Source organism: Pseudopodoces humilis, chromosome 4 (assembly GCF_049639895.1).
Source record: "Pseudopodoces humilis isolate 2021_Gansu_Grassland_sample_001 chromosome 4, ASM4963989v1, whole genome shotgun sequence".
Taxonomy (NCBI): Eukaryota; Metazoa; Chordata; class Aves; order Passeriformes; family Paridae; genus Pseudopodoces; species Pseudopodoces humilis.
Genome location: NC_142203.1, coordinates 27448946 through 27475592, shown reverse-complemented (window position 1 = coordinate 27475592; position 26647 = coordinate 27448946). Strand labels below are relative to the sequence as shown.

The following is a 26647-nucleotide window of genomic DNA, read 5'->3' as shown; positions in this document are numbered from 1 at the left end:
AAATGCTTACCCTGCTTGAGTGCTCCAGGAATGCAACAATGTTTGCTTCTATTTGGGCCTTTCTTTCCAATTCCTCATTCTTCACATCTTCAAAAGTTTCTAGAAAATCTAGAGATTGACAAACATGAAAAAGAAGGCTCTTACTTACATGGTTGCAATGTTACCAGTCAAAACCTTGTATTAAATTGCTAAGAAGCAGTTTCAGATAGGTTACTTTAATTGTTTATTTAAAAGCCAGGTGGTAGAGACATTGAAACTTGTCAACTTATGGGTTGAATGATATTAATTAGGGAATGAAAATGAGAAGAATTCTTCCAGTGACACATACTGGAAATGAAGCCACCACCTTGTTGTACAGTGTTTAGGTGAGGGTTACCACCCAATGGGAAAGAAATTTCATCCCTACTATTTCTGATGCTTTTATAAATGCTTCTCCAGCAGTTTTTAGTCTTTATTTTTCTGAAAGCTAATCAGCATGGGCTACTAAATAAAGGAAACAGGATTATTATCTCTTATGGCCTGGACTAAATGCTAAACACTGCGAAAGACTTGAGACCTGGTATGACCTCTTCCATTCTGTGTGATGTCCCTTAGCTATATGTCTAATTTATGTTCATTTTAATAGTTGTCCAATTGAATCTGACAACACAGTTGTAATAGTGGTAGGTACTCTGTATCTAAGAGTTCTGTGTTCTAAGAATACAACATTGTATTTCTGGTGACACAAATATTCTAAAATGCAACGAGTGGGAGACATCACACAGAATTTAGAAGCCCAGTAAGATGCCGCCCAGAGCTCTAAGTTACCAAAACTTCTTTCCTGCAGGGTCTCCTGAAACACAGCTTTTATACACACAGAAGCACTCGGGAACCATAAAGAGTTTGCACACTTTCTGTCAGGATAGAAACTGGAGAAGTCATTGTTTGGGCAAGAAAGATTTGATAATGATGGAAAAGCATTTTCAGACATTTATAAATATGAACAATGAAACTAACACGTATAACACCCACAGATACGTATTTAACTCTATGAAGCTGAGCCTGCAACAGTGAAATTAGGACCTCAGAAAAGTAGCTATATGATTTGGCTAGTGTTTTTCTCCTTTGGCATTCTGGACTTTTATGTGTTTTTTGTTTCAAACATTTGAATTTATTTAGAAACATTAAGCAAAGTATGTATTTACATCTCATTGCACTTTTTTTTTGCAAGCAACTTTCTTTTTTATCACACTGGTCTGATTGACCTTGTTTCATTTGAATGCTGTGTATTTCACACATTCATAGAAACTCCTGAATGCAAGAGAGTGCAAGAGCTCATCTAAGTAATCTACTTGCTCCTGGACTAAAGGAGCTCTGTGTCAGTAATTCAGAGGCTTGTCTATATTCTTCACACACACACAGCTCCCGAGAGATACTATACAGTCCTTCTGGACAATATATTTCAATGCTTGGTAAGTTTTACTGTTAGGAAGTTTTCACTAATACCCGACCTGAAATCTTTCTGCAGCTAGTGGTATGTTACTTTTTTCCTATCCTCCACATATATGCAGAAATAAATTTTTCCATTATTATTTGAAACAGCCTTTTTTACACATTTGACAACTGCCATAAATTTTCTAAAAAAAAATACTCATTCTTTTATATCTCCTTGCCAGTCATGCTTCCTGCATACTCTCATCAATTTTCTTCAGAACTGAAAGCCCTCTTTACGAGGAGAACTAGAGACAATACTCCCATCTGAAGAAAACTGAAGCACAGGGAAGATTATTTCAGATATCTATCAAATTACACTCCAATGTATACCTACTGTTGTGGTATTTTTCTTGTTAGTCTGAAACTGCTCAGCAGTGTTCACTTTGTCTTATACTCTCTGAGCCATGCTGCAGAGCTGTACCGAATGAACTGTTCTCTGCTCTGGATTTTTGCTGTTGATTACTCTACCCAAGAGTAGAAACTTACACTTAGTCCTTTCCAGACTTTTTTGTAATTACTTTCTAACATAACAGAAGTGTACTAAATTCTAACCATGTCCTCCAACCTGATTTCAGCTTTTGTCAGATGTTCTGACAGATGCTCTTTCCCATCATCCAACCTATCAAGAAAATACTGACTAACCTGAACATCTGACACACTGCAAAACTCCAAGCAATTCATCCTTTCATTTTGGCATTGAATCTTTCACAATTAATTATTTGTTTACCTTAAAGTACAATATAGGTTAATAATGGGCAATATTTGCCTAGCTTGCTTCTAAAAACACCACAACACAACAGAAGTTGTATTGAAGTTAAAGTATATATTGTCTGCTACACCCTCCTTTTTCTGCAGTATTTTTCTGACACAAAAAAAAGGAAAACAAGTTGTTTGTACTTGACAAGTCAATACTAGTGTTATTCACATTCCCATTCCTGTAACATTTACTTATTGTTTGCTTGCATATTTTCCCCTGATTATTTCTGGAAACTGATACTAATCTGACTGGCTTCTATTCCCCTGTCCCCTCTTCTTCTACGTAGTCACCATATTTACTCTTTTCCCATCCTTAAGACTCTGGCATGTTCCCACAAATCTCTTAGGTCACAGGTCCCCCAAATCACTAACAGGTCTGGAAGTTTATCAATAATCTTTAATGAAGGGTAGAAGCAGAACCAAAACTCAAAAAGTCAAGCCCTGTGGACACCATCTGTACTAATACTGAAAATGCAAGTCAGGTGAGATTTTGTCTTTTTGCTTCTCAGGAAATGTGGTAACTTGAAAACACAGAAACTCCTCTTGTTTTGTCTTACTCATCTTCTTTTATTATTACCTAAGATCTTTCTTTCAGTATCATGCTAGCTCTAAGTTATATCAAACATTTTTAAAGAACGCTTAAAAAAAGGTATTATACCCCTTGAGTCTCCATGGCATGTTTACTGACCATTTTCCCTTCTGCTGAATACCAACTTTTTTTGTAAGCTGTCTCCTACATTATACAAGGAATAAGGTATACTTAAACCCATTTGTTTTCATCCTCTGTTAGTTGCTACTAAAGTCTCTACAACATTAAAACTTTTTGACATGTATCTAAGTTTTAGCAATATTCATCTTGAGTAAATAGATAGGAGAAGCCCTACTTTTAGAGAACTACGTTATGCCTACAGTCTTCCATTTTGAAGTTCTGCTTTTAATCAATCAATTAATTACAGTTTTGTTTTCATAAAATAAAGTTGTGTTCCTAAGACATTTAATGGTTGATGAAAAACCTTGAAAGAAGCTCCAAATATCTGTGACTGTCCATAAGAAACCAATTATCTTGTCCACAGAACAAGACCACAGAACTTTATGCAAAGATCAGCATACCAATTCTTTGCAGCTATAAACTAATTGTTTTAAGAATAAAACAAAATGTGTAATTTAGTGAGATTAGGCCAAATAATATATATATATATGTATTATTAGGGTAAATAATATTAGACAACTTACTGTCCATGCTTTCTTCCCTCTTCTTCAACTCCCTGTATTTCCAATTTTCTTCTCCTACAAGAGATGTAACATTGATTTAACTTTATATTGTCTCAGGCCTGGATTCCTTCAGGAAGGTAAAATGTCTGATTCAAAAATAAAATTTCTACATGCCTAGAAACTACAGGATTCATCCTATTTAAATTACTGTAGTCAGTATTCAACTAACTGTATGTCATATACATATATGTATACATGTCATATGTCATATATGTATATATGTCATTATGTATGTCATATACATCTACATATACATCTACATATATTAAAAAAGAAGACAGCTTAATAAATCAGCCTCGATGCAATTTTGACAACCTTTTAGGGTTTACAATTTCTGATAGATAGATAGATAGATAAATAGATAGATAGATAGTTAGATAGATAGACAGATAGATAGATAGATAGATAGATAGATAGATAGAGTGGGATAATACTTGGTTTGGACAAAGGAAGTTCACAGGGTTCCTCTGAAGTCAAGTGAATTTCAATAATAGAGAACAAATGTCTGTGTGTATTTAGGCACCATGATTAGTTGAAACTTTCTGCAGCCCTGTTTAATATATAAGCCACTTCAAGTGCACTTTTACCTATTAGAATGGACTTTCATAAAGCTTCCAAGAAACTGATAATCTCAACGAAATAAACAGGAGTACTGTACAAGCAATGCTCAAGGAATATAAAATGTACAGAAAGCTTTCTACAATTAAGTTTGAAAGACCATTTCCATACACCTTCAATAGACTGGTATTAGAAGTAAGGAATAATATATATATTCACCTTATTTTTAAATTCAGCTGCTAAATAAATAACTCATAATTTACATGCATTAGTAAAGTGGGACACCTGATACATTTGTCACAAGAAGACGAGACAATTCATTTCTTAGAAATAATTTTAAGTTTCAAACATCTAAATTTTTAATTGAGTCTGTTTTATTTTTAACATAATTTTTTAATTTTAAAGGCTACAAAGTAGAAGAATCAAAACAGGTACAGATAAAACTGAGCAAGCAATTTTCTCCACGACTTTCTATTTATGCAACCCATGCTTTCCTTTTTATCTAGTATATACAAACACTCAGAACACCTGAGGGGCCCTAAGGGACTTTGATTCTTCAGCTTCCTTGCAGCTGCAGCTTTGTTCCTTGCTGGACTCTCATATTGCAAGGCAAGGCTCCAATAGTTAATAACTTAGCCTGTTCTACTCTTAAAAATTCTAGTAATGGTCAGCTATGAAACAGAGTTACATGATCTGTCAAGTGTTTGTAGAAAAATATATTTGACGACCACAACTTTGAGATGTCTTTTCATTAAGCTTTCTTTAAAATATGCCATTAATACACAAATATTTTAACCTCTCCTTCAATGTATGAAGGATTCAGTCTGCTACATTATGATTTAATGCTAACTTTGACTAATCATTAAAAGTTACCTGTTAGTATATAGACCATGTAATAAGTGGGTGAATTATTTACTTATTTATATTTTTTCAGGCAAAACCTAAAAATAGTTATTTCAACATGGTCTGTTTAGTCTTTTTCCTGCTCAGAAATATTTCTAACACTGAAATATTTATCCTAAAATATTAAAAAATCCTAAGTTTATTTTTTTTTACTGCCTATTTCACCTGATATTTATATAAAAAACTTCAGAGCTGAATTTGGGAAATGCTATGTAATGATGTTTAAATACTGATCCAGAGATAAAGTCACTGGTGAGGGAGAGAGCACAGAAATTTCAGGGACACACCAAGATGCTGATTTAGAGCACAAGTATGAATGGCCACCTGTGATTCTCTCTCCATTCACTAGAGAAGGCAGCATTGGGAATTTACATTTCTGTGTCTTAAAGCTATTCTATATGAATACCTTTATTCCCTTTGTGTTACACAGAGAGGTATAATTCCTTCTGCATTATAACACAAAGTAACTTGATTCTGAATATTCTGACTGCTTCTGATATGCTGAGAGCACGTGCTTTCTCCTACATATGCCTCAAACTCTCTTCTTCAAAAGACTTATTTCTCTAAAACAGTGAAAAACCCAGTTCAGCAATGAATGATTGCGTGTGTACACTGAACTATAAAAAGTGAAAAGCAACTTGCTTCTTACCTTCTGCATTTCTCCAAAATTAAAATAAAAAATGATTGCAAGCCAAACAAAAAAGGAAAAATTAAAGAACAATAAAGTTTGCAGTGGTATTATCTGGAAACACAAAAGCTAATAAAGCAGTCTTAATAAATTATTTGCAAAAAAAGAAGAAATATCTGTAGAGATATTAAATACTTTGCTATGCAAAAGATGATAAACAGATGTCTGAAACATTTTAGATGGAGATATTTAGATACTTATTCACCTGGAAGAAACTTACAGCTAGATTTTACACTAACTGCACAAAAAAAGGCATAAAGTAAGAAGAATATCAATTCCTTAAATAACCTGCTGTAAAGACTTTCAGAATGCAAGCATGTATTTATGTAATTCCTATCTGAACAAGATTTCTTATCATCAAAAGAAGGTTTTCCATTGCATGAATCTTCATTTTATGGAGAACCTTTCACAGCTATTAAGGGCCCGTGCTCAAACTAAAGTTACTTCTGCCAGTGCTAGGACAAATTCCAAACTAACCTAGCCTAAGCACTAGCAGCATGTATTTGCTGGAGTTCAATATAGGCTAAGGCAATACTGGGCAGCTTACAAACTCTTCCTGCAAAGATTAACCCAAGAAGTTTCAAAGACAGATAAAAATAATACTTAATGCAGTCTGCTTTACACATTGCAGTTAAATATTCTCAATTCCACATTCACTGACAGTGCAACAGATCATATAAAAGTTAAAATTAATGAAAGCATTTCTAAATATAAGCTTCTTCTGTAGTGCTTCCAGTAAGATACACTTCTATTCCTCAAACAATATTAAAAATAAAATTGGATGGAAAACCAGACAGCTGTCCTATCATTTTATATGGTAATTTTCAATACGAACTGTTGAATGTATCCCTAAAGTGAATATGCCCCATTTACTATGCCTGAAAAGCAAAGGCTGTACCTGTAGGCACAGAACTTCTCAAGCTTATAAGCACTGGATGTCTGCATAAGCCTTAAAGTTCCAAGCAACTCACAGGTGTAACAGTTTGTTATAGAACAAACAAAGCAGCTCTGCATACTCTGCTATAAGTCTAATCATATTACCTCGTTGGTTTTCCAGATCCATATCAATTTGTTGAATGACCTTTTTAAAATAATCTGTTTTCTCTTTTACTTCTGACAACCTAAGAAACAGATAATTAAAGTCAAGGTTAAAACTGTGTTGTAAATTACTTGCTTTATTTTAGACAAAACTGCAGAGAGAAGAATAAAAAAAAAAATACATAAATTTACCAAAACCGAAAGAATACCAGGATGATTATTTTTATAATAAAAGGTATATGTAAATCACTTGTCACTTTAGCCCTCTGTTTATTAAGTAGAAGTACTGTAGCTCCTTTGTATTAAATACCAATTTTTGTTAAGTCATTAGTAAACTATGTATCAGTAAAATCAGTAAACATCATTCTCAACTTACTCAACTAGTCCCTCTGCTGGCTGCTATTCAGCTTTGGAGAGGTACAACATAATTGTTAAACTTCAATAACTATTCCTTAAAGTATTTTCAGTAAAATCCACTAAGAAATTTCCAAATAAAACTCTCTGCTACATAATCAGTCAAAGTCTGAAATGAAACTACCTTTAACACATTTCTGTGTAAAATCTCAAATATAATTCTCTGTTATTGTTATCTATTAAAAAATTCTGTTAAGCAACTTATTGTCCAATTAAAATGCATTAAAAATTATCCAATAATTATAATTGTGAATATTGCTTAAAAAAATTTAAAATTGTTTCTAGGAGATTTTATGAATTACTTCAATTTTTCTTTCAAGAAAGAGAAATCAAAAAGCTCAAAACCAGAGAATATTGTATTCTTTTATCTACCCCTCAATACATTACTATTTATCATAAAATTTACTTGACTTTCTGGCCAGTCTTTGGAAAGGCCCAGTACCCAAGAATCAAAAGCAATGCCCTCCTACTCTTCAGAATTGAAATTTTGTAACTCCTAGGTTTTAAGAACACATAAACAAACTTACAAATGTGATTGCAGTGTAATGCAAGTTCCATCTCATAGCTATCCCAGAGGAGGAGCTCTTGCAAATCAATGTCTTGCTCAGCCTTAAACAAATCAGTGCTATCACCAATTCATATTCTCAATATAAATATTGAGATATTTATACTCTCAATAATAATATATATTCTCAATATTTATATTCTTCTATCCCTTATGTGTTCATAAGGGATGGAAATACCTTATTACGCAGATCTAAATGTCTCATCACTATAAAGCTCGTTCACCCGAAACAGAAGAACATATTCTATACTCTGTGGAAGGTTAAGCCCAGTACAGGTTTGAAGATGTGGTGATGTTCTAAAAGTCTGCAGAAACAGACTTAGTGAAGGAACACAACTATGTATCTTTAGGGCATGCATGCAATTTATAGCAACAGTATAACAGGGTTACTCACTGTCTTTCCATGCTTGCTATTTTTTGACTATCATCTTTGACCTATAAAAAAGTTCAACAACTTTAACATCAGAAATTAAATCTACAAATGAAAAATGGAAATTTTTTTTAAAAAAATCTGAATTCAAAATAAAGAGAACAGAAACTTAACATTTGAAATTACAAATGTGTGACATAGTCCAAAAAGAAGCGATTTATGTGTTATATCTTCCAAATGTTTAAAAACCAACCCTTAAAAAATCACACACACTTTGATCAGTCAAACCAATAATCTATATTGTCTAGTTAATTAAAAGTATAAATGGCTATTTACAGTGTAGGCCATTGTAAACTGATCCAATTACTCCCAGACTAGTACACCTGTTCAGTACCCCACAAGGATACTTTCTGGAGTTAGGTTACAATAGCTGTTCAGCTGGATCAGTTTTCCCAACCAACAAGTTGCATGAATAGGAGCAAGTGAACCAGCTGAAAACCTCACTGTGCAGATTTTGTTTTCTTAAAGTAATAGAATGGTTTGGGTTAGAAGGGACTTTAAAGATCATCTGTTTCCAATTCAACTGTCCCCCTACTCCCCATCCCTACACTATGGGCAGGGATACCACTTGATCAGGTTGCTCAGGGCCCCCCCATCCAACCTGGCCTTGAACACTTCCAGTGATGGGGCATCCATGTGTTCCAGTGCCTCACCATCCTCACAATAAAGAATTTCTTCATAACATCTAGTCTAGATCTCCTGTCTTTTAGTTTAAAACAATTTCCCCCATCCTATCATTTTCTACCTGTGTAAAAAAGTCACTCACCCTCTTTTTTATAAACCCTCTTTAGGTACTGGACTTTGCTATAGGGTCTCTCCAGAGCTTTCTCTTCTCCAGGACGAACAGCTCCAACTGACTCATCCTGCCTTCATAGAAGAGGTGCTCCAGCCCTGGAATTAACAGTCCTCCTCTGAACCCACTACAACAGGTTTCTAGGTTTTGGCTGAACCTGGAATATCTCAACCTTCCAATTCATTAACTATTTTTAATGTCAGATTATTTGCACTGCCTAGAGCACAAATAAAGGCAAAGGTCAAAAAAGTATTTTCAAGTATTATCACCCCTAATAATACTGACTTGGAGAATCTTTTACATAACAACATTTTCTATTCTTGCCTGCTTTAGTAATCTCTCTCTTTCCTCCTCTGGAGACTCCATGCTCTTTTCCTCAGCAATCATTTGATCCCGACGTTCATTGAGTTCATGGAGCTTTTCGTACATCTGCACAGCTCTGTGTCTCACCCCAGAGTGTGCTATTTCCTGTTGGGAAAAGCAAACACCTACTAGGTATTTTCAGATGGGAAGAGAGCATTGGGGCAATCATGCTTTAGTTAAGCAAAAATTACCTATACATTGCAGGTGAAGCTTATTCCTTACAGAAAGCACAGAGACAATAAAAGGCAGTTTATAAAGTACTTCATAAAAAACAAAATTTATAATACATATTGTCAATACTACATTTTCTAGAATAGTATATCCCTATTGGTTACTTTTTGATCTACAAGTTCTTCCTTGGGCCAATTTTCTGAGGAGAATTATTACTTCACAGTTTCTAGAGGATTTCAAACTATATACAACATTCAAAAGGACTGAAAAATATCTAGTGGTACTTGAAAATTATACTTTCTGACTGCATGCTTCAGCTCATAGATCTTTTTGTTCATGAAAGACCCAGTATGAAAAAATACCTATATATTCTTTCCCTTTAATTTTCAGATATTGTAGGATCATGCTCTAGTATGGGAAGGCAGATCTGCCTCTTCGGTTTCCACTAATAAATTCTAATCAATTTTGGGTAAAAATGCCTTATGAGGAGAATTTTATCTACTGTATTATTCTTTACACTACTGTTCAAGGAAGTGAATACAGTAGAGTGAATACAGAGTGAATACAGAAGTGAGTACAGAGACCACTTGTTATACATACAGCTCTTAGACTCTCTTCCTTTACATTTAGTGCATCCAATTCTTGCTGTTGAACAACCAACTCCTAAAGAGGAAGCAAAATGCAAAATTCAGATAAAAGTTACTAATTGGTTACCTAATTTTTTGCTCTGAACCTCAGTATGTATTGAATGCTGTTAACCATCCCATTGCTGCTCCTAAAAATCTGAAAGACAAGACTCTGTCCAGCTCCTTCACATAACTCAGATGTAGTAGACACTTGCCTTCAGCACACAACTTTTCCATTACCATAATCATTGTTATTTGCAGTTGGGCTACTACCAAAAAATTGTTGTCTCTTTTTCTACTATTTTCTTCTTAAAATCAGTATCATGGGTGGAACTTATTATCTGTACTTCAGAAGTTTAGAGTCAAATTTTAAAATCTGAACCAATCATGACAGTTTCTTCATAGTCCGGAAAGAGACAGGTAAGCCCTGACTACTGATTCAGCTCATTCTATGACAGATGAGAAATACTGAACTCATCTCTGTACAGACTATACAGAGAAACTTTTAAGACTGTATGGCTTGAACTAGATCGTCCCAGAGAGCCTAGAAATGTTACTCCTGTTGTTAACATTAGGATTAGTGAAGGAACAAACATTTTATAAAGCCCAGTCCATTTTTTTCTGATACATTCAGACATACAATAATAACAATAATAATAATAAAAGAGCTAGAGATTCACTTTTTTACACCACAAGAAAACCTTCTACTCAAGTGAACTACAAAAATTGCTGGGGTTCTTTTTCCTTTTTGCTTGCTTTTTACACATGATGAAACATCTAAATATTGCAGTAGCTTTTAAAAACTGCATGTCAAACCCTAAATTAAAACAGAAAATTGTAAATATTATTTCTTCTTGAAATATGAAATACAAAAAGACAAAGTATTTGGTCTTAGTCAATAACTCTGTTTTCAGGAACTTCTACAAGTGATAAAGATACCAGCAAGCTTTTTTGTTGTATTACTCTGTTGCTGAGCTCTTTAGTACTTAGATTTTATCTAAACCCCATGAAGCCAGTTTAAGAAATATTTTAGGTAAGTATAATGAAACAAACCAACCTGGGAGAGTTTTTCATTAGCAGCTTTTAGCTCCATGTATTTAGCTTGATTTTCCTGCGACATGTCTTTCATTATGTCATCTGCTGCAACCTTTTCACGTTCGATATTCTCTTCTACATCTTTAATTCTCTTTTCCAAGCTGTAAAAATATGGGTTTCTTAAGTTTCACTAGTTAGTATTTATTGTAAGCACTCATTTCAAACTCCAGTATTCCTTCAGCTTCACTGAAGTGCTCAGTGTAACACAACAAGCCTAGACTCTTTAAAAAGTAGTTACCAACATGTATATCATCTTGGAGGAGCTGAATTAGCTATACAAACATTCACAAAATGTAGAGAAGATGAAGAATTCTCTTCCTTTATAATACTTGCATGGTGTTTTCCAACACTTCTACACTGTCGATCTGCATTAGCCTCAACACTGGCAAAAGTATAGTACTCCCTCTCAATCAGTGAATTTCTGGAGTAAAAACAGGCAGTTTCAAATGAGGAAGCTGGTATGTAATTTGTGAATACACACTAAGAAAATAAATTATACAGATAAGAGGACCTGGCAGCAGCAGGAGACGATGATAAAGAGATTACTCTTCGCAAAAAATTGTTGATTACTCAAGAATGGAGGGTGGCTCCAGAGGTCTGAGCAGCGTAGTTTTTTAAATAAGCAGTAGCAAAGAAATTAGGCATTTTTTACATTCTTCATCCAGGACTTTAATCTTGTTAGGAAATTGATAGTTTGAAAATATAAAAGCTTTACCATTCCAGCTATAGTGAGCTATAAGCAACTGTCTTAAAAGATTTAAAGGACACATAAAGAACTGTTCTCACTGTTTTATGGTAAGTCTAGTAATTACCATGAAATTCCTGAAAGCTAGAGTCAATTTGAGAACATACTAAGAGGAAATTTTAAAAAAACACCCACTCCTGCGACCCTGAAGAGTATGAAGAGTATGAAGAGTATGAAGAGACCCTGATCATGAAAGATTGCTTAAATGGTTTGCTTGTTTCCAGAGTGATTTCTCCTGTTAAGAATGTCAAAATCAGCTGAATACCTTCCTTCAGGATTTTTTTCCTTCTCCTTTTCATTAACTCTTCCTGAGCTGTAACAGGACAAGTTGTAAATTGTGTAACTGACATGACTGGATCAAAGACTGCAGTCAAGAATGCCCTCAAGTTTAAGAGATGATGCAAAATAGTTGAACTGCATAATGATAATTTCAGGGTAAGACAATAATGAAAATATTGTAGAGGCAGAGTAGAGTTAACATTGGAATGGACTTCTGAAGGTTGTCTGCTCCAACCTCTGCACTACTTGAAGCACAGTCTCTTCAAAACAGCAGGCTGTCTATGTCTTTTTCAGGTTTTCAGTACCGTGAAGGATGGATACACCACAACCTGTTTAGGCAATGTTTTGATATTTCTTCACTCTTACAAACATAAAAGTTTTTCTTAATATTTAAATGTACTTTCCTGTTCTCCAATATGTGGTCATTCTCTTTTGTCTGCCCTTAGGCATCACTAAGAGCAGCTCTATTTTCTTAACTTCTGTCCATCAGGTATTTACTTTGACAAAATACCCACTAAGACTTCTGTTCTGGACATTAAACAATGCCAGCTCCCTCAGCCTTTCCCCACAGTTTTGATCACTTACAAGGAATTCTCAAAAGAGCTTCAAAAGCATAACCACTTCCAACTAGCTTCCAAGAAAGACCTATAATCTCCAGGAAACTGAGAATATTATGTAGAAATTCTGTCAGGTTAACAGGCCAAGCCACAAAAGTGCTTTGGACCTGATGATGATGAAAAAAATAGAAGCGATGATCTCCCACTTAATATGGCAAATTTGGACGGTTGTAATGTGACATTGAATTTAATTCCCTCTTGAGACTAAAACAAATTTATCCAGACCCAGTCCAAATATGAGGCCCTCACTGCAAGCATACCAGTTTATAAATGGCTAATTATGTTACAGTTACATGTGGCAGTGGAAATAAGCCATTTTTTAAGCTACAAGGAGTAGTTTGATCCAAGACCTTTTGGAAGGCATAGAGCTAGGAGCTCTGTGTCAGGGAGCTTTCATGTTACATCTTTTATGGAATAATCCTCATGCCTCAATGTAGGCCAATGAAAGCTGTTGCAAGGTTTCAGCAGTGACAGTTTCTCTCAAGCCCAACTGTGGACATGGAAGAAAGAAAATAGAGAAAGGGCAGCAAAAAATTCAACAAAATGCTAAGGGTGTTGATTTTCAGTAGAAATCTCCACTCTAGATGTAATTTTCCTGGAGACAATGCAGCACAACTTAGAAGGAGCTTGTATTTAAACACAAACGTGGAGCCTTTCCTGGAGATCACTGGAACCTTCGAAAGAGTGAGAATATAGTTTGCTACTTGTATAGCAATACCACTCTTGAGGACAGTGGTGTCTCCAAGCTCGATGTGATTTCTCTCATCTATGACTGAGATTTAAAGTGTGCAAGGCAGGACACGGAAAGAAACCTACTTTTCCTGCCCCCTCTATTTAAAGTGTGTGTGGACACACTATCGAGTAGCCTCTTTACATGAGACAATTCTTCTTTTCTGACATGATATTGACTCCTAGCTAAATCCTTCAAGATGTTCAAGTATGTCCTTGAGACTAGAAATGTCTGATTGACTGTGATGCATCTTCTCTGTCAGACACCATCCGAGGGGAGGCTGCAACTTAGAGATTTTTCAAAAGGCAATAAAAAAAAATCAGCAATGGCTGTCACAGAAACACAATTCATTAACACAGGTAATTTGAACACTATGGATGAAGCTGAATCAGGGAAGAGGCTTGGAAAATTGTAGTATGTTTTGAGATATTAGGCAAAACAAAAGTGCCAATAACAGCAAAGACATAGTGAAGTAAGACAATTTATACAGCCACATATTGGAGAGGAATGGAGATGGAAAGGAGATTAACTGTTCTGTAGTTTGGTGGTATGCATTGGACAGAATGAGCACTAATGCAAGTAAAAATTTATAGGACAAAGTGCTTGTATATAATCCATTTTTTTCAGCCTGTACATAGAAATTTACTCCAGAGCAAGTATGATTTGTTTTTAGAACTTCTTCCTGAAATAGAGCCCTTTTTACAGACATCCTTACAGTGCATGTAATTCTTTGTAAATAAAGAGCTTTATGTATCACCTTGCAGTTCCTCTGATGATGATGTTTCCGAAACACAAGCATAATACAGAATTAACTAGCTACTAGAAACCTTTACTTCAGAATGCAAATATCCTGGCATTTTCCTCATTTGATGAATGATCAAATTAAAAATGCAAGACTTTCTGTCTCCCAACATTTTTCCGTTGATTATAATTCAACATACTTGTAAATCACCTGTAGCATTTAAAGTCACTGCTTCCTCTATGATCCAGAACTTGACACTTCAGCATATTTCCTACTGGCTTTCCTATTGGCTGCTGATCCAATTAAATCCAAGATGATTATAAGAAGTTGCTCAACTTAGTCAATCTTTTGCTAAGGATTTTCTAGGTTTATTATTTTTTTTACACTGCTTGGTTATTCATCAGGTACAAAGGTTGAAGAAAAACAAAGTGCTGTTTCACCGTGTTATTTCTTAGTGCACTGAAAAATCTACACAGGTGTACACATGATACCTCTAAGAAGCAACAGAAAGGTAAGACACTTGGCATGTCTAATTCAAAATGCAGACAAAGATTTATTACTGTAACTTTGTTACTAGACTGGAAGCAAACACATCTCAAGGTACATTAAAATTTCAGGAATTAGTACAGCCCTTGGACATGCTGAGTTGTTAAGTAAATTTTACTCCATTAGAAACCTAGGGAACAAACTCTGAAAACCAGACTGATTATATAATTATATGACTATATAAACTCAATTACCTCCCCAGAAAAATAAAAACCATTACATTATTTTTAAATTATATAATTTTCAAAGTTCTCAGATGGAAATTTTTAAGAAAGAACTTCTAATTACAAGGAAATATCAAAGTATTGGCAATGTATTACCGGTGTATTGCCAGGCTAAGTCTCTTTCCAAAGCAGTTAGTTTAAATAGTAGCTTGTAAAATCTGGTTCTACTAAAATGCTAAACTTCAACTAAAATTACAGATGCTTTCCTGCTCTCTTGCTGATTATATAGATTTACACACAGAAAATGCAGGCAGTCACATTTGTAAGAAATCCCTATGTTATCAGGAGAAACTGTTATTTCTAGGAGTTATGTTTTGGACTTAGACCTACATACAACTTAAATTTTCAACTTGGTTGTTATTAACTTGGAGAGAAACATTAAAAACAGTATTTAATATATGTTTCCCATTCTATTTAAGATGGCTGTTGTCTTGTAATCTGAAAACTACTATTGATCTATATTTATAAATTACCAGGTTAAGACCTGCTCTGTTTCTGAACATCTGGGAAGCTATATCTTTAAAGTCCAAATAATGCAAGATCCAGATGTTAAAGTGGTCACTTAGGGAGTTCTAAAAGTGCACCATATCTTCCACTAACAGTACACAAACTGGCTAAAAAATATGCAGGCAATCAGTATCACCACTGACAAGTGCAAAACCTAATACAGAACATAATTCCACAGTGGCTGCTACTGCTAGCACTGTTTGTCCCTGCCACAGATAATGGCTAAAGCTTTATGAACTCTTTTTGTGTTCAAAATAAGTTTCTGACAGAAGTAGAAATACACAATGTATCAGAGCACTTTAAGTGGCATTTATCTTCCTCTTCTTTCCAAGAAGTTATGAAATTTCCAGGCTGATTCAGTTAGGTGAATGAGGTCAAGCCTCTGACATGCAAATATACAGAAGTTATCAAGCAGACTTGACCAGTTTGTTCTATGACCTCATTTATTTCACTAGGATCAGCAAAGGTCTCCCAGCACTCATTTTAAGGACCAGTGAAGGTTTTGTAAATCTGACAGGCTGCCTATATGTAGCCTTGTTTGTGCAATTAAACTTCCTCATGTAATCTCCCCCATTTTTTTCTGTTAAATTCAGTGAACGCTCTGTACAGCTTACTTTAAATAAGTATCTTACACTTTACTTTTTGGGTTTCTATTACTTTGGAAGATAGAAATCTGGCAAGGAGATACTAAAATCAACTCAACACCCTATCTTTTCAGACACTTAAGAAAAACTGGAAAACTTAAAGGGTCGTTACCTTTCATATAACATTTACAATTCAAGTGTGGCATAAACAGCAACAAACTTAACATTTCACAGACATTGTGCAACATTTCTGCTCAAAATGAATAGACACTGCAAATAGTGTCTGACTCAAAGGCAATAACTGAGAGACCCTTTCTTCAAGAGATGTTAATGCCCCAGAAAATATCATTTGTAGGACCTTTCCTAACTTCCAAAAAATTAGGCTTGAATCTGTACAAAAACTCCATCACTAGAGATTGAATGTTTACTTAGTTCCAAAGATCAGAGCAAAAACTATACCTTCACAATGGACAAGTCGAGGTTTATGTCATATTATAGGTTATATTATGGAAAAAAAAAGAGATTAAAAGATTGACCTTCTAATTAAAAATTCCACAAAATGCTTAGTAACTTACAGAAGTACATAAAAGAAATCTGACTGGGCAAATAAAATATTGTCTAGTAGACTAATCTGCCTTTTGTCAGAGCAACAAGAGAAACTGTAAAAGGAGAGCATGCAAGCATCAATACTGTCTGCATTTTACTCCAATCATAGTCTTCTAGTACCCATAACAGCTTTAACAGGGACATTAATGAGTACAGCCCTGCCTATTTGTCTTATATATTCATGATACTTTTCTCTATTAATTTGTCTAACCAACCCTTTTCTATTTGCTGATACAGTCTGCACACTGGATTTTAGACTTGGCTCAATTAAGTGAAAGCTGAATTCATTAATTCTGATAACACCTGTTTTTTCACTTAATTTCACATTACAAAGTATTTATATAGAACAAAATTTCTTAAACTATCATTGAAATAACTGTATCTATTAATTTCTTAAATTACCACTACAGAAGACACTGGTCAAAAGTGTTGTTTTTTCACTAGGCTCCAAACATGAAACACTATTGGCTTGTGATCTGGGCTGGAACACTGTTTTTGAGTCCAGTCACTGCTGTCTGCAACATTACTTCACAAATCGTAAGTTTTACATTGATCTGAACTACCTTTATTTTTGAAACATATACCTGAAGCAGAAGGCATTTTAAAAATCGTTTCATAAACATAAAAGCCCTGAAGAAAGAAGTACAAAAATGCAAGTAAGAAGTGGTTTTCTGTGTAATGGACAATTAGCTGATGGTAGTCATTGTAAATGGGTGAATAACACTAAACATATTTGAGATGATTTTGTATCTTAATTTCTTCCAAACAACAGCAATGCCTCCTTACATATATAAATAAGTGTATTCTTTTCAGAAAACAAAAATATTTCAAGGTATTGAGAGCAAAGGCTCATATCAGAAAACTGTAGCTATGCTAAACTTTAACACAGAAAAAAAAATGAAGTGCTATAGCAAAAATATATATAATAAATGTTTTGTTGAAGGTCTGCTCTAAAGATGTTATTTTAAATGAAGAGTAAACATAGATGTTTTTAAAAGAATACATCTTAGAAGGCATATTTGAATTTATCTGCAGTCTTGAATAAGTTTCCTCCATGACACCTTCTTTCCACATTATGTAGGAAATGAATTACTTTTTTACCCAACAAATAATTAATTCCAAATATTAATTCCAAAATTGTATGCATTTGGTTTGTAATCAAAACTGGTTACATTTTGGATGACCATCACATAAAGACCCATGCATCCAAGCACTAAGCTCAGCACTAAGTGGCCTGGAATATTAGGTCTCCAGACACTAGGAGGATTCATTCCACTGTATCACCAGCCCATGAGTTAATTAAGAAAGATGTAAATAAAACTTAATGAAGACCAACATAATTTTTCTTTTAAAGTGACAGCATTAAAAAAATAGGAGTTCATTTTCTCTTGCCCTTAACAGTCCTCACTGAAACACTTTCATTAGCAGACTTCTCTACAGTATTTAATTGTTGTCATTCTCTTTTCAACAGGTTGCTTGTGAGGAGTCTGGAAAGGACCTCTTTAATATCTCATTCTACCTTTTTCAAAATGTTACTAAATTAAGCCTCAAAAACAATAAAATCACTTTAGAAGATCATGACAAAGAGATTCTTGGACGTTTTATTAACCTCACTGAACTTCATCTGAATGAAAACAACATTACTGTACTGAACAATAACAGCTTCTACAACCTGAAAAATCTTATAACTCTGGATATTAGCAACAATTGTATTAGCACAGTTCATAAAGCAGCATTTGCAGGACTAAATCAACTCTCAGTTTTGAATCTATCCTATAACATGATTGCTCAACTGGATTCAGATACATTCACTTCTCTCGAAAGCCTGACAGTTTTAAATCTACAGAATAATTTTCTGAAATATTTTCATATAAAATCATCTTTTAAACTGGTTAAAATTGTTTTAGCTGGAAACCCATGGATCTGCTCCTGTGACCTCCTTGACTTACAGATATGGCTAAATGCCTCCAGTGTGACATTAGGTAAGTTTTGGTAAGAGCAGCATTTCATATCTTTTTTACATCAAATAACTTCACTGCGTTTTTTTTCTGATGTGGATAAAATCCACTGTCAATTTACCCGTATTATGCAGTAATACAAAGATATCTATGAGATTTTTTTTTTATTAGACTGCCAAAAATTACCAGCATCTCATAGCCTTTTCACTGCTCACATTCACAGAAAATGAAAGCAACACTACATGTACATTTCCAAACAAGGAAAAAATCTCCATCAAGATGGCAGCTGACTGCAAAACTGAAAAGACTCCTTTAGAAAACATTGTAACTTCCACTCCTGCTGTTAATCTTAGAAGTAGTGCCTTAATAACAGCTCTGACTCCAAAGAACATCACTGGAAACAATGGAACTCGTGCAGGTAACACACAGATATTTCACTTTACTGCTTGTGAGCTGTTTGATTTGCTGTTTCATAACTCCATACAGTTTTGCATTCCTAGTACACTCTAACTCTTTCATAAAAGCCAGGGGTACAGAACAAGCATATTTCCATGTTCTGGTAGACAGTCACACACTTACTGTGAACGTTAAGGTCTACCGAGTAAGTGTTCAAAACAGATAAACTCCACAATTTTCAAATGATACTAATGAATTATGATGAAATTTCAAAGCCCTAAAATTGCCTATAACTGTCTAGATCTCTGCCTAACAGAACTAGGTAATCAACTTGGAAAAAAATATTTTTTTCCGAAACTAATTGCTTTCTAGATGCAGTTGTCTTCCTAAAATGTGACAGCATGAACTTAGAGATTTTACTCCTTTCCTAACTGTGTTCAGTATAAAGGATGTGAAGGTGCCCACTGTACACTCTTTGGAAATTGCAGTGACAGTCTCATCACCATTCTTCACCTTTCAATGTTAATCTTACATGCCAGTTAACTCTTCCATCCTGAAATGCTTTACTTCTTTCTTCTGTCTAAAGCAGGAAAATTATCTACAGATATACACACAAATGATAAACTACCACTGTGACACTTTCCTTTAGCTGTACCACCTTACAATTTATTTTAGGGTGGCAGCCAGCACACCAAACCAGCTGCTGGATAAGGACTATTGGCTACAGTTTACTGAAATTTTTATTATAAAAGAAACACTGAAAGGACATGCCAAACAAGACATGATATTTTCAGGGTTCAGACATTAACACTGTACAAAAAGTAAAGCCCAGAAAGTAGGATTTGAAGCCAGAAATGCTGATTATTTTTTTCCAAAGGCTAATCTTGGAAATTAACTTATGGAAAAAACCCCATATTTTATATGTATTTATTATTTTTATCTTTTATATGTCCCCAGAGCTTTATCTTTGAAATAGACTTTGAAACAATTATTTTTTTATAAATATGCAAGGTAGATTTATACTGCTAGGAAATATGAGATGCACATACATTATTAGACTCTGTGATGTGTTACTGACTCCATAACATCACAGCAACAAAATTCTACTAAAGTTCTGGAGTCACTCTGTAATTCCCCTATCAATGTTTACTTTGTGAGTTCTCAATTTAACTATGAAAAAAAAATTATACTTGAGTTCTTGCTAGTATTTGTCATAAAGATTGCTCTTTTTTTCCTGTTTTTTTAAAGGGCTACCACTTGTTGGAAAAAGTTGGACCTTCCTAGCGGGTGTCCTAGGATTTGTCCTAGGCACGACACTCCTGATTTTTACTGCTGTAAAATGCCCGGCATGGTATCACTACTTGATGAGCTACCGTCACCATCGTCTGGAAGAAAATGACTCAGAAAGGTTTGAACAGGAGTTCTCAGCTGACATCAGCCCTTCTTCAGTATTGGGTACAAGCAGTGAAGAACCCATTGTAATATTTGAGAAAGTTCATGCATGTGAAGATGAAGAAGATGGATTTATTGAGGATAAATACATAGACATTTATGCAAATGAGGAGTGTTAGTGTCTTAAACAAGAGATGCTGAACTAACATTTCAAAAATATAGTACACTTGTACTTCCATTTTATGCTTTATTACATACAATACAGAATGAAGTTATGCAGTCTACCTCCCTCATCTTGCCAAATCCATAATAAGATTTTACTGCATCAATCATTAACTTAAAAAATAGGGTCATATGCATGCATTATTGGTACAAAAAATACTTCAACACCTGCAAAAAATACTCATAATCCACTTTTTATAATAATGTATTTGGCTATTCATATTGGGGGGCTTACTGTATATGGTTTAACATGAAAAAAGTAGCAGGTGAAGTTGGCATAATCATTAATGATTTCATTGTGAAGAGGTCTAGAAGAAAAAAATAATTTCTCTAAAATATTGAAGCAGACCACAGACAGACTAGGGGCTTGCTCCAAATCAGTGTTGTAACAGTTCTGCAGTCTATTGGGCAAAAGTAACACAATCAGAGAATGGAGCATTTGGATATTTTTTACCCAAAATAAGCAAAGCAAGAAAGACCAACTGCTCTATTCCCAAAAATGTGTATGTACAGTGAAATGATAAATTACCATGAATGCATTGCTACTGAACCAAGTATTTTCTCTTCATATTTTCTTAACATTTAAAATGCATTCAAGGTGGAACTGACACATTTGCAAGCTGTTGAAAGCTACAGTTCTAATGCAATGTGACAATATTAACTGGTAAATTGGTTACTTTGGCGTGCTTATGGGTACATAAAATCTCACTGCTGAGATTGCTTTCACTAGGAACAAGCGCAAGCAGGCTCATACAGTTTTCTCCTGCACCCCTCTTGTGCCTAAATTAACTATCAATACACAAGCCATTTTCATGGCTTACAAATTCTTATTGCAAGCACCTCACCATCTTCATCTTTCCCTCTACACAGCCCTAACTAACTTCCTAGGTAAAGGTCTAGTTCCCACTCCTGCTTGCTTTCTTCACTCTGCTACTCCACAACAAAACTTCCAAAACTTGACAGCAGATTGCCAAAAGACAGGAGTCCCCACTGCCACCTAACTGTTCCTGGATGTAACGGTAATTATCTTCAGACGAGTAACCAGAGTTTAACACTAGGAAATCCAGCTGCAATCTGGCACTAATGTATCACCTTGAAATTGTTCAGGTAACACTTGTGGTATGTATTGCACTGTTAGGGTAACAGGTAACATGTCAACTTTCCCAAGCAGAGTTATGAGAAATTGAGTTATTCAAAGATGAAAAACATACACTTAATGTACTTACAATTGTCTTCTTGTGAAAATTTTTTCTATATCCTGAGCGTCTTGGTCATTCTTAACCTTTAACTTAAAAAAAAAATAAAAATTAAATATAATCAAGTTTATAATCAATCATAGAATCATACAGGTTGGAAAACACCTCTTCAGATCATCAAGTCCAAACCCTAACTCAGCACTGACAAGTCCACCATAAAACCACATCCCTAAATACAAAATGTACACATCTTTTAAATACTTCCAGAGAAATGGACTCACTTACGATTTCTGTGATATCTATTCCTGAAACATTTAGTAATATACTCTTTAAAACTACATAGATGGGATGAAAAGCATTCTCCTCTTTATGACACAGACATTGTATCTTTATTATTCAATCAAATGCAAGGAAAAAAAAGTTGTTTTGACCAAGAAATATTTAGGCCATTTTTCAGGTTACCAAAACAACCTTTACTGAAGCTGAATCCTTTTGTTTGTGGACAAATTGATCATAAGAAATCAAATATGTATAATGCCACTCACGCTTAACACTCAGAGGATCTGTTAGAAAGTAAGGAAAGCAAAGGAAGAATAAAACTCTTTAATTTTGTGGTAGCTATGTCAGAGACCTATTTATTATTTTTCACACTTGAAACATTTAAAATGCTGAAAACAAAAGAGAACTTAATGCCCAGAACACCTGGTAGTTTTACAGTACAGTGCAGTCTGCTTAAATTTGCCTCTCTTAAGACTTGTTTTCTATGCCATCCCAAAAAATAAAAAAATAAAAAAGATATTATAACACTCATAATTTGCATTGGGATAGCAGCCCTCTCAAATTTAAATCACAGAAAAATATCATGGGCATTAGCACAAGACTTCAGGCAACTGTCTTAGTGCTAAAATGTTGCCAACATTTTAAGAATTTAACTGGAAAAAAATGCCTATTTTAAGTCAGTGCTATGCTTTCTTAGATATGTTACACATTCAAAGCACCAAGAAAGTAAGTAACACATCATTTCATTGTTAAAGCATGGCAAGTATCCCAATTCTTACCATATTGTAATCACGGATCACCTCTGCCATATCTGTTCTGGTGTTAAGTATATCCACAACCTGAAACAAGACAGAATTCCAACCAGTTACTGCTCTCCTTTTCTTTTTTTATTAAAAGAAAAAACAAAAAACAGATAAAGAGTTCATAAAAACACAGCAAATTTTGGTTATTGTTGGAATTATTATTGGAATGGAAAAAACAATTTGGGAATCTGAATAGATCACATGTCATTTTCAGAAACAATCATTATACATCACTGTTCTAAGTACAGAAATATTACACAGCACCAATTTCTTAAATCCATATGCAGACACTTCTTCTAATGTATAGTACACTTTTCCCTTTCTTCTATTTCCATCTCCTTCCAGTAACTGAATAAAGGCAGCATTAGCCATAAAAATGTACATTTTTACATAGAAATATAAAAAAATTATTCTGAATAAAGCAAAAGCAGTATAAAGCAAGCAAGAGAATAAATGATAGCATTCAGTATCAAAATTTGACAGCAGCATACCATGTTGTAGTCTGCTAGTTGACCTTGCAAATCTTTGATTTCACCAGCTAAAGCTTCTGCCCTAAATATGAAACAAGAAGTCAAATTTCAAATAGTTCAAATTTTAAGATTTATATATGTAAAAATAATTAAAAAAGTAATTATTCACTGATTCCTTGAAGCCTGCCCAACACTAGAAAATAGTCTTGTGACTTAGAAAGTTATCACTGCACTAGCTGCAATACATCTCACCGTTTTTCATAGGACAAATAGGCAGATTTCTCTTGCTTGTACATTTCTGCTTCTTCCTGAAGCTTGTTAATTTCTGCTGTAAGTTCATTTGTTTTATTTCTGAAAAAAAAAATAAAGAAAAAATAATCATTAACATTTGGGTATACAATTAAAGCACAGCTTTATATTTTATATATTTTACTATAGGAGATTTGCAATTGGTATCCCTCACACTGCACTTTCAACTCAGCATTTCTAAGAAGTGGGGAAAAAAGCAAAATGGTTGTATCAGATAAAGTCCTAAGTAGTTGCTGAAAAACTTTGGTATGAAAAAAAATGTTTTAATTAGCTTTTTGTCTCTGCTGGTAAAACAGATGTGGAAAGAAAAAAATGACAGTGCAATTTCAGAGTGTGGGTATCATCCATATTTAAAATGACAACTTTTAGGACTAATTTGTAACTAATGGACTAATTAGGACTAATTTAGGATTAATGAGCAACTGATAAAATCCTGCATGCAATAGTCTGCACAAGGTCTTGCTTTTGTCATTGCTAGCTGAATGTATAATCTAAGTAAACCATCTGAAATGTACAATAAAAAATGTTTAGTTTGCAATGTTACTTCTTAAAAATGGAGCTATCAGGCCTAACAAACACTGGAGGTGGAAGCTCAGAATCACTGATCCTGCCCTTACTAATGCTCTGAGAGAACATTTAACTTAGCAAGCCTAACAACAAAATCTCAAGGGAATCTACTTCCTTTCTTCCTACAGAATATCTATATGCAAAATAACCTTCACTGTCACAGCAGCACTTATTCATTATATGAATATATATTATATATCAAGTTCGTTATATGTGAACACTAGTTATTGCACGCTACTGTCAAGCTTCAATTCTGTGTCTAAAAGGGAACAGACCATTAAATGTGTTGTTAAGACGTACCTTAGCATCCCAAGGTAGTATGTTTTATCCATTATCTGTCTCTGAGGACCTGATAAAAGAGAGAGCACAGATATTTTGTTAAAAAAAACCTAATTTAGATGAACTGTAAATTAAGAAAACCATCTGCAAAATTTTATATTAAAAAAAAATACAACTAATGTCTTTTACTATTATTAAAGTTATTATGTAATTAAAAAAAGAAGGCATTTTTAGACTGCTGTGAAGATAACATTACTTATACAAGTATATGAATAGTTACTACATAATAGAGTATTTTAAGTATTCTGTAATGATGGAAGAAGACACAATAATCTTGTTCTACTCTTCTGAATTATTTTTAAAGACAGCTCAGTGACAGAGAAATGCTTATCTTCTTCAGCTGCCAAGAGTAATGACAGAAAGAAGGATGCTTTAATTTTCTTTTTCTTTTTGCTGCTCTTTTTTATCACTGCTCTTCACTCTGTATCATCTCTGTATAAATGTGCAATTTATACAGTGATGAAAAATTTTCCTTTAAAAACCTAAATATTCTTTCAAAATGTTTGCAGACATCTTGAGGGCTATTTTCAATATAAAATACCTTTCATTGCAGTTTTTATTCCACTTAATCCCTGTTGAGTCACTGGACGGTCTGCAACTTTAATCTGAGATGATAAGACTCCTCCAGGAGTCAAAGAACCCCCATGAGAACCAGGTCTTGCTGTACTAGGAGGCACCTATAAAAAAAACAAATGAAAAATCTACCAAGTCTGGATGATTACTTTATTATCCTTAAGCAACTTAAGCAGTTAAAAATTTCAGTCCCTATACACTTTCTGTAGGAATCTTTTAGCATTTACATCTCTTCAAGGAAGCAAAGTTTCAGCCAAACATCTGCTGTAGAAGGTAAGGATTACCTTTGAGCAGCTGTTCATTGTTCCATCTATCTGCAACATTAATTCTATTTAGATCTCCCAGGTGAACTCCAGATGCTGCATGTCCCCAACTCCCCCAGACAAGGTTAGCAAAACTTTATACAAAACTGAAATCTTAAATTCTTCATAAAAGACAAATTCTCCTAACTTGTCATAGTACTTAAAAAAAATCAACAACAAAATAAAAAACCTAAATACATCAAAATTAATGTTATATTGATTTTTAACATGTTCTAACATACCGCTGTTCCTATTCTGCCTGCTGATGGAGTCCTTGATGAAGAGGCAGGCCTTGATGAAGAGGTCGGCCCTATTCCTGCTCTTGAAGCAGAACGAGCTGTGGGAGGTCTGTTACCGCTGGCCATATTCGTTTACTTTTTAACTTCTCTCTGGTAAGGAAAGAAATCATCCTTTGATTTGCATAAGGTCCTTAAGACTATGAGAAACCGAGTCCTTAAAGCATAACTCTTATTAGAATGCTGAGGGGGGCTGTTTTTGTTTTTTTTTTTATTGATCTGCAAAGTACCTCCTTACTGGATGGTACAAGACAGCGGCAGGGCTCAGGAAGGACCATGTAATCTCGATGAGTAAACTGAGGCAGCAGTCTCTTTTCAGTGCTTAGTGAGCCCTCAGCTGATTCTTGTGGCATTTATTGTTTCAGTATCTGAATGCAAATCTTTAATGAAACAAACTGGAAGCGAGTAACTGCTGCAAATACTCATTCGGGTTATCTACAAACGGTCTGTAAACCGCCACCCGTCACTACGGCGATCCCAAACTGCGCTATCCCTGACAAAGCCCGGCAACTTTTGCCACCCCCGAGAGAAACCATCCCAGCCGCACAGCAGCGCAGAGCCCCGACCGTCCGGAGGGCCCTGTCCCCTCACCGCGCCCCTCAGCAGCCAACAGCCCGCGGGCAGCGCCGCCGTATCGCAGCAACATCCCGCACCGGGTATCGCGATGGCTACAAGTCTCGCTCCAGACTGCCGTGCTTCCCGAAGACTACGACTCCCAGAGGGCCTCACGAGAAAAGAACGATGGCACAACAGCCTGCGTGGCGCGCGATGACTGCCGGGATAAGAGGTCTCGCGTTGTTCTGGCGGCGCGCCCTATGAC

The 26647-nt window shown here is 34.8% G+C and overlaps 2 protein-coding genes across 3 annotated transcripts in view; one reads left to right on the top strand and one right to left on the bottom strand.

The window, feature by feature from the left end:
* Positions 1–26611, bottom strand: part of IFT74 (intraflagellar transport 74) — a 38232-nt gene extending 11621 nt beyond the window's left edge. The window contains exons 1-15 of one of the 2 annotated variants that reach the window (XM_014261188.2): positions 26481–26611; positions 25774–25920; positions 25198–25333; positions 24618–24666; positions 23694–23792; positions 23463–23523; positions 22948–23007; positions 21920–21981; positions 11108–11246; positions 10025–10087; positions 9215–9358; positions 8062–8102; positions 6692–6771; positions 3463–3516; positions 11–108 (exon numbers count right to left, since the gene is read on the bottom strand). In XM_014261188.2, the coding sequence (XP_014116663.2) occupies positions 11–108; positions 3463–3516; positions 6692–6771; positions 8062–8102; positions 9215–9358; positions 10025–10087; positions 11108–11246; positions 21920–21981; positions 22948–23007; positions 23463–23523; positions 23694–23792; positions 24618–24666; positions 25198–25333; positions 25774–25896 (1209 nt within the window). In that variant the 5' untranslated portion in view covers positions 25897–25920; positions 26481–26611. Of the gene's footprint in view, positions 1–10; positions 109–3462; positions 3517–6691; positions 6772–8061; positions 8103–9214; positions 9359–10024; positions 10088–11107; positions 11247–21919; positions 21982–22947; positions 23008–23462; positions 23524–23693; positions 23793–24617; positions 24667–25197; positions 25334–25773; positions 25921–26418 lie in introns of both variants that reach the window. The other variant, XM_005532653.3, reaches the window with a different exon arrangement.
* Positions 14707–20990, top strand: LRRC19 (leucine rich repeat containing 19). The gene is made up of 5 exons (XM_088054478.1): positions 14707–14769; positions 17170–17262; positions 18197–18707; positions 18907–19101; positions 20328–20990. Exons 1-5 carry the CDS (start codon positions 14743–14745, stop codon positions 20648–20650), a joined length of 1149 nt encoding a protein of 382 aa, XP_087910604.1. The 5' UTR covers positions 14707–14742; the 3' UTR covers positions 20651–20990.
* Positions 26612–26647: the final 36 nt, after the last annotated feature.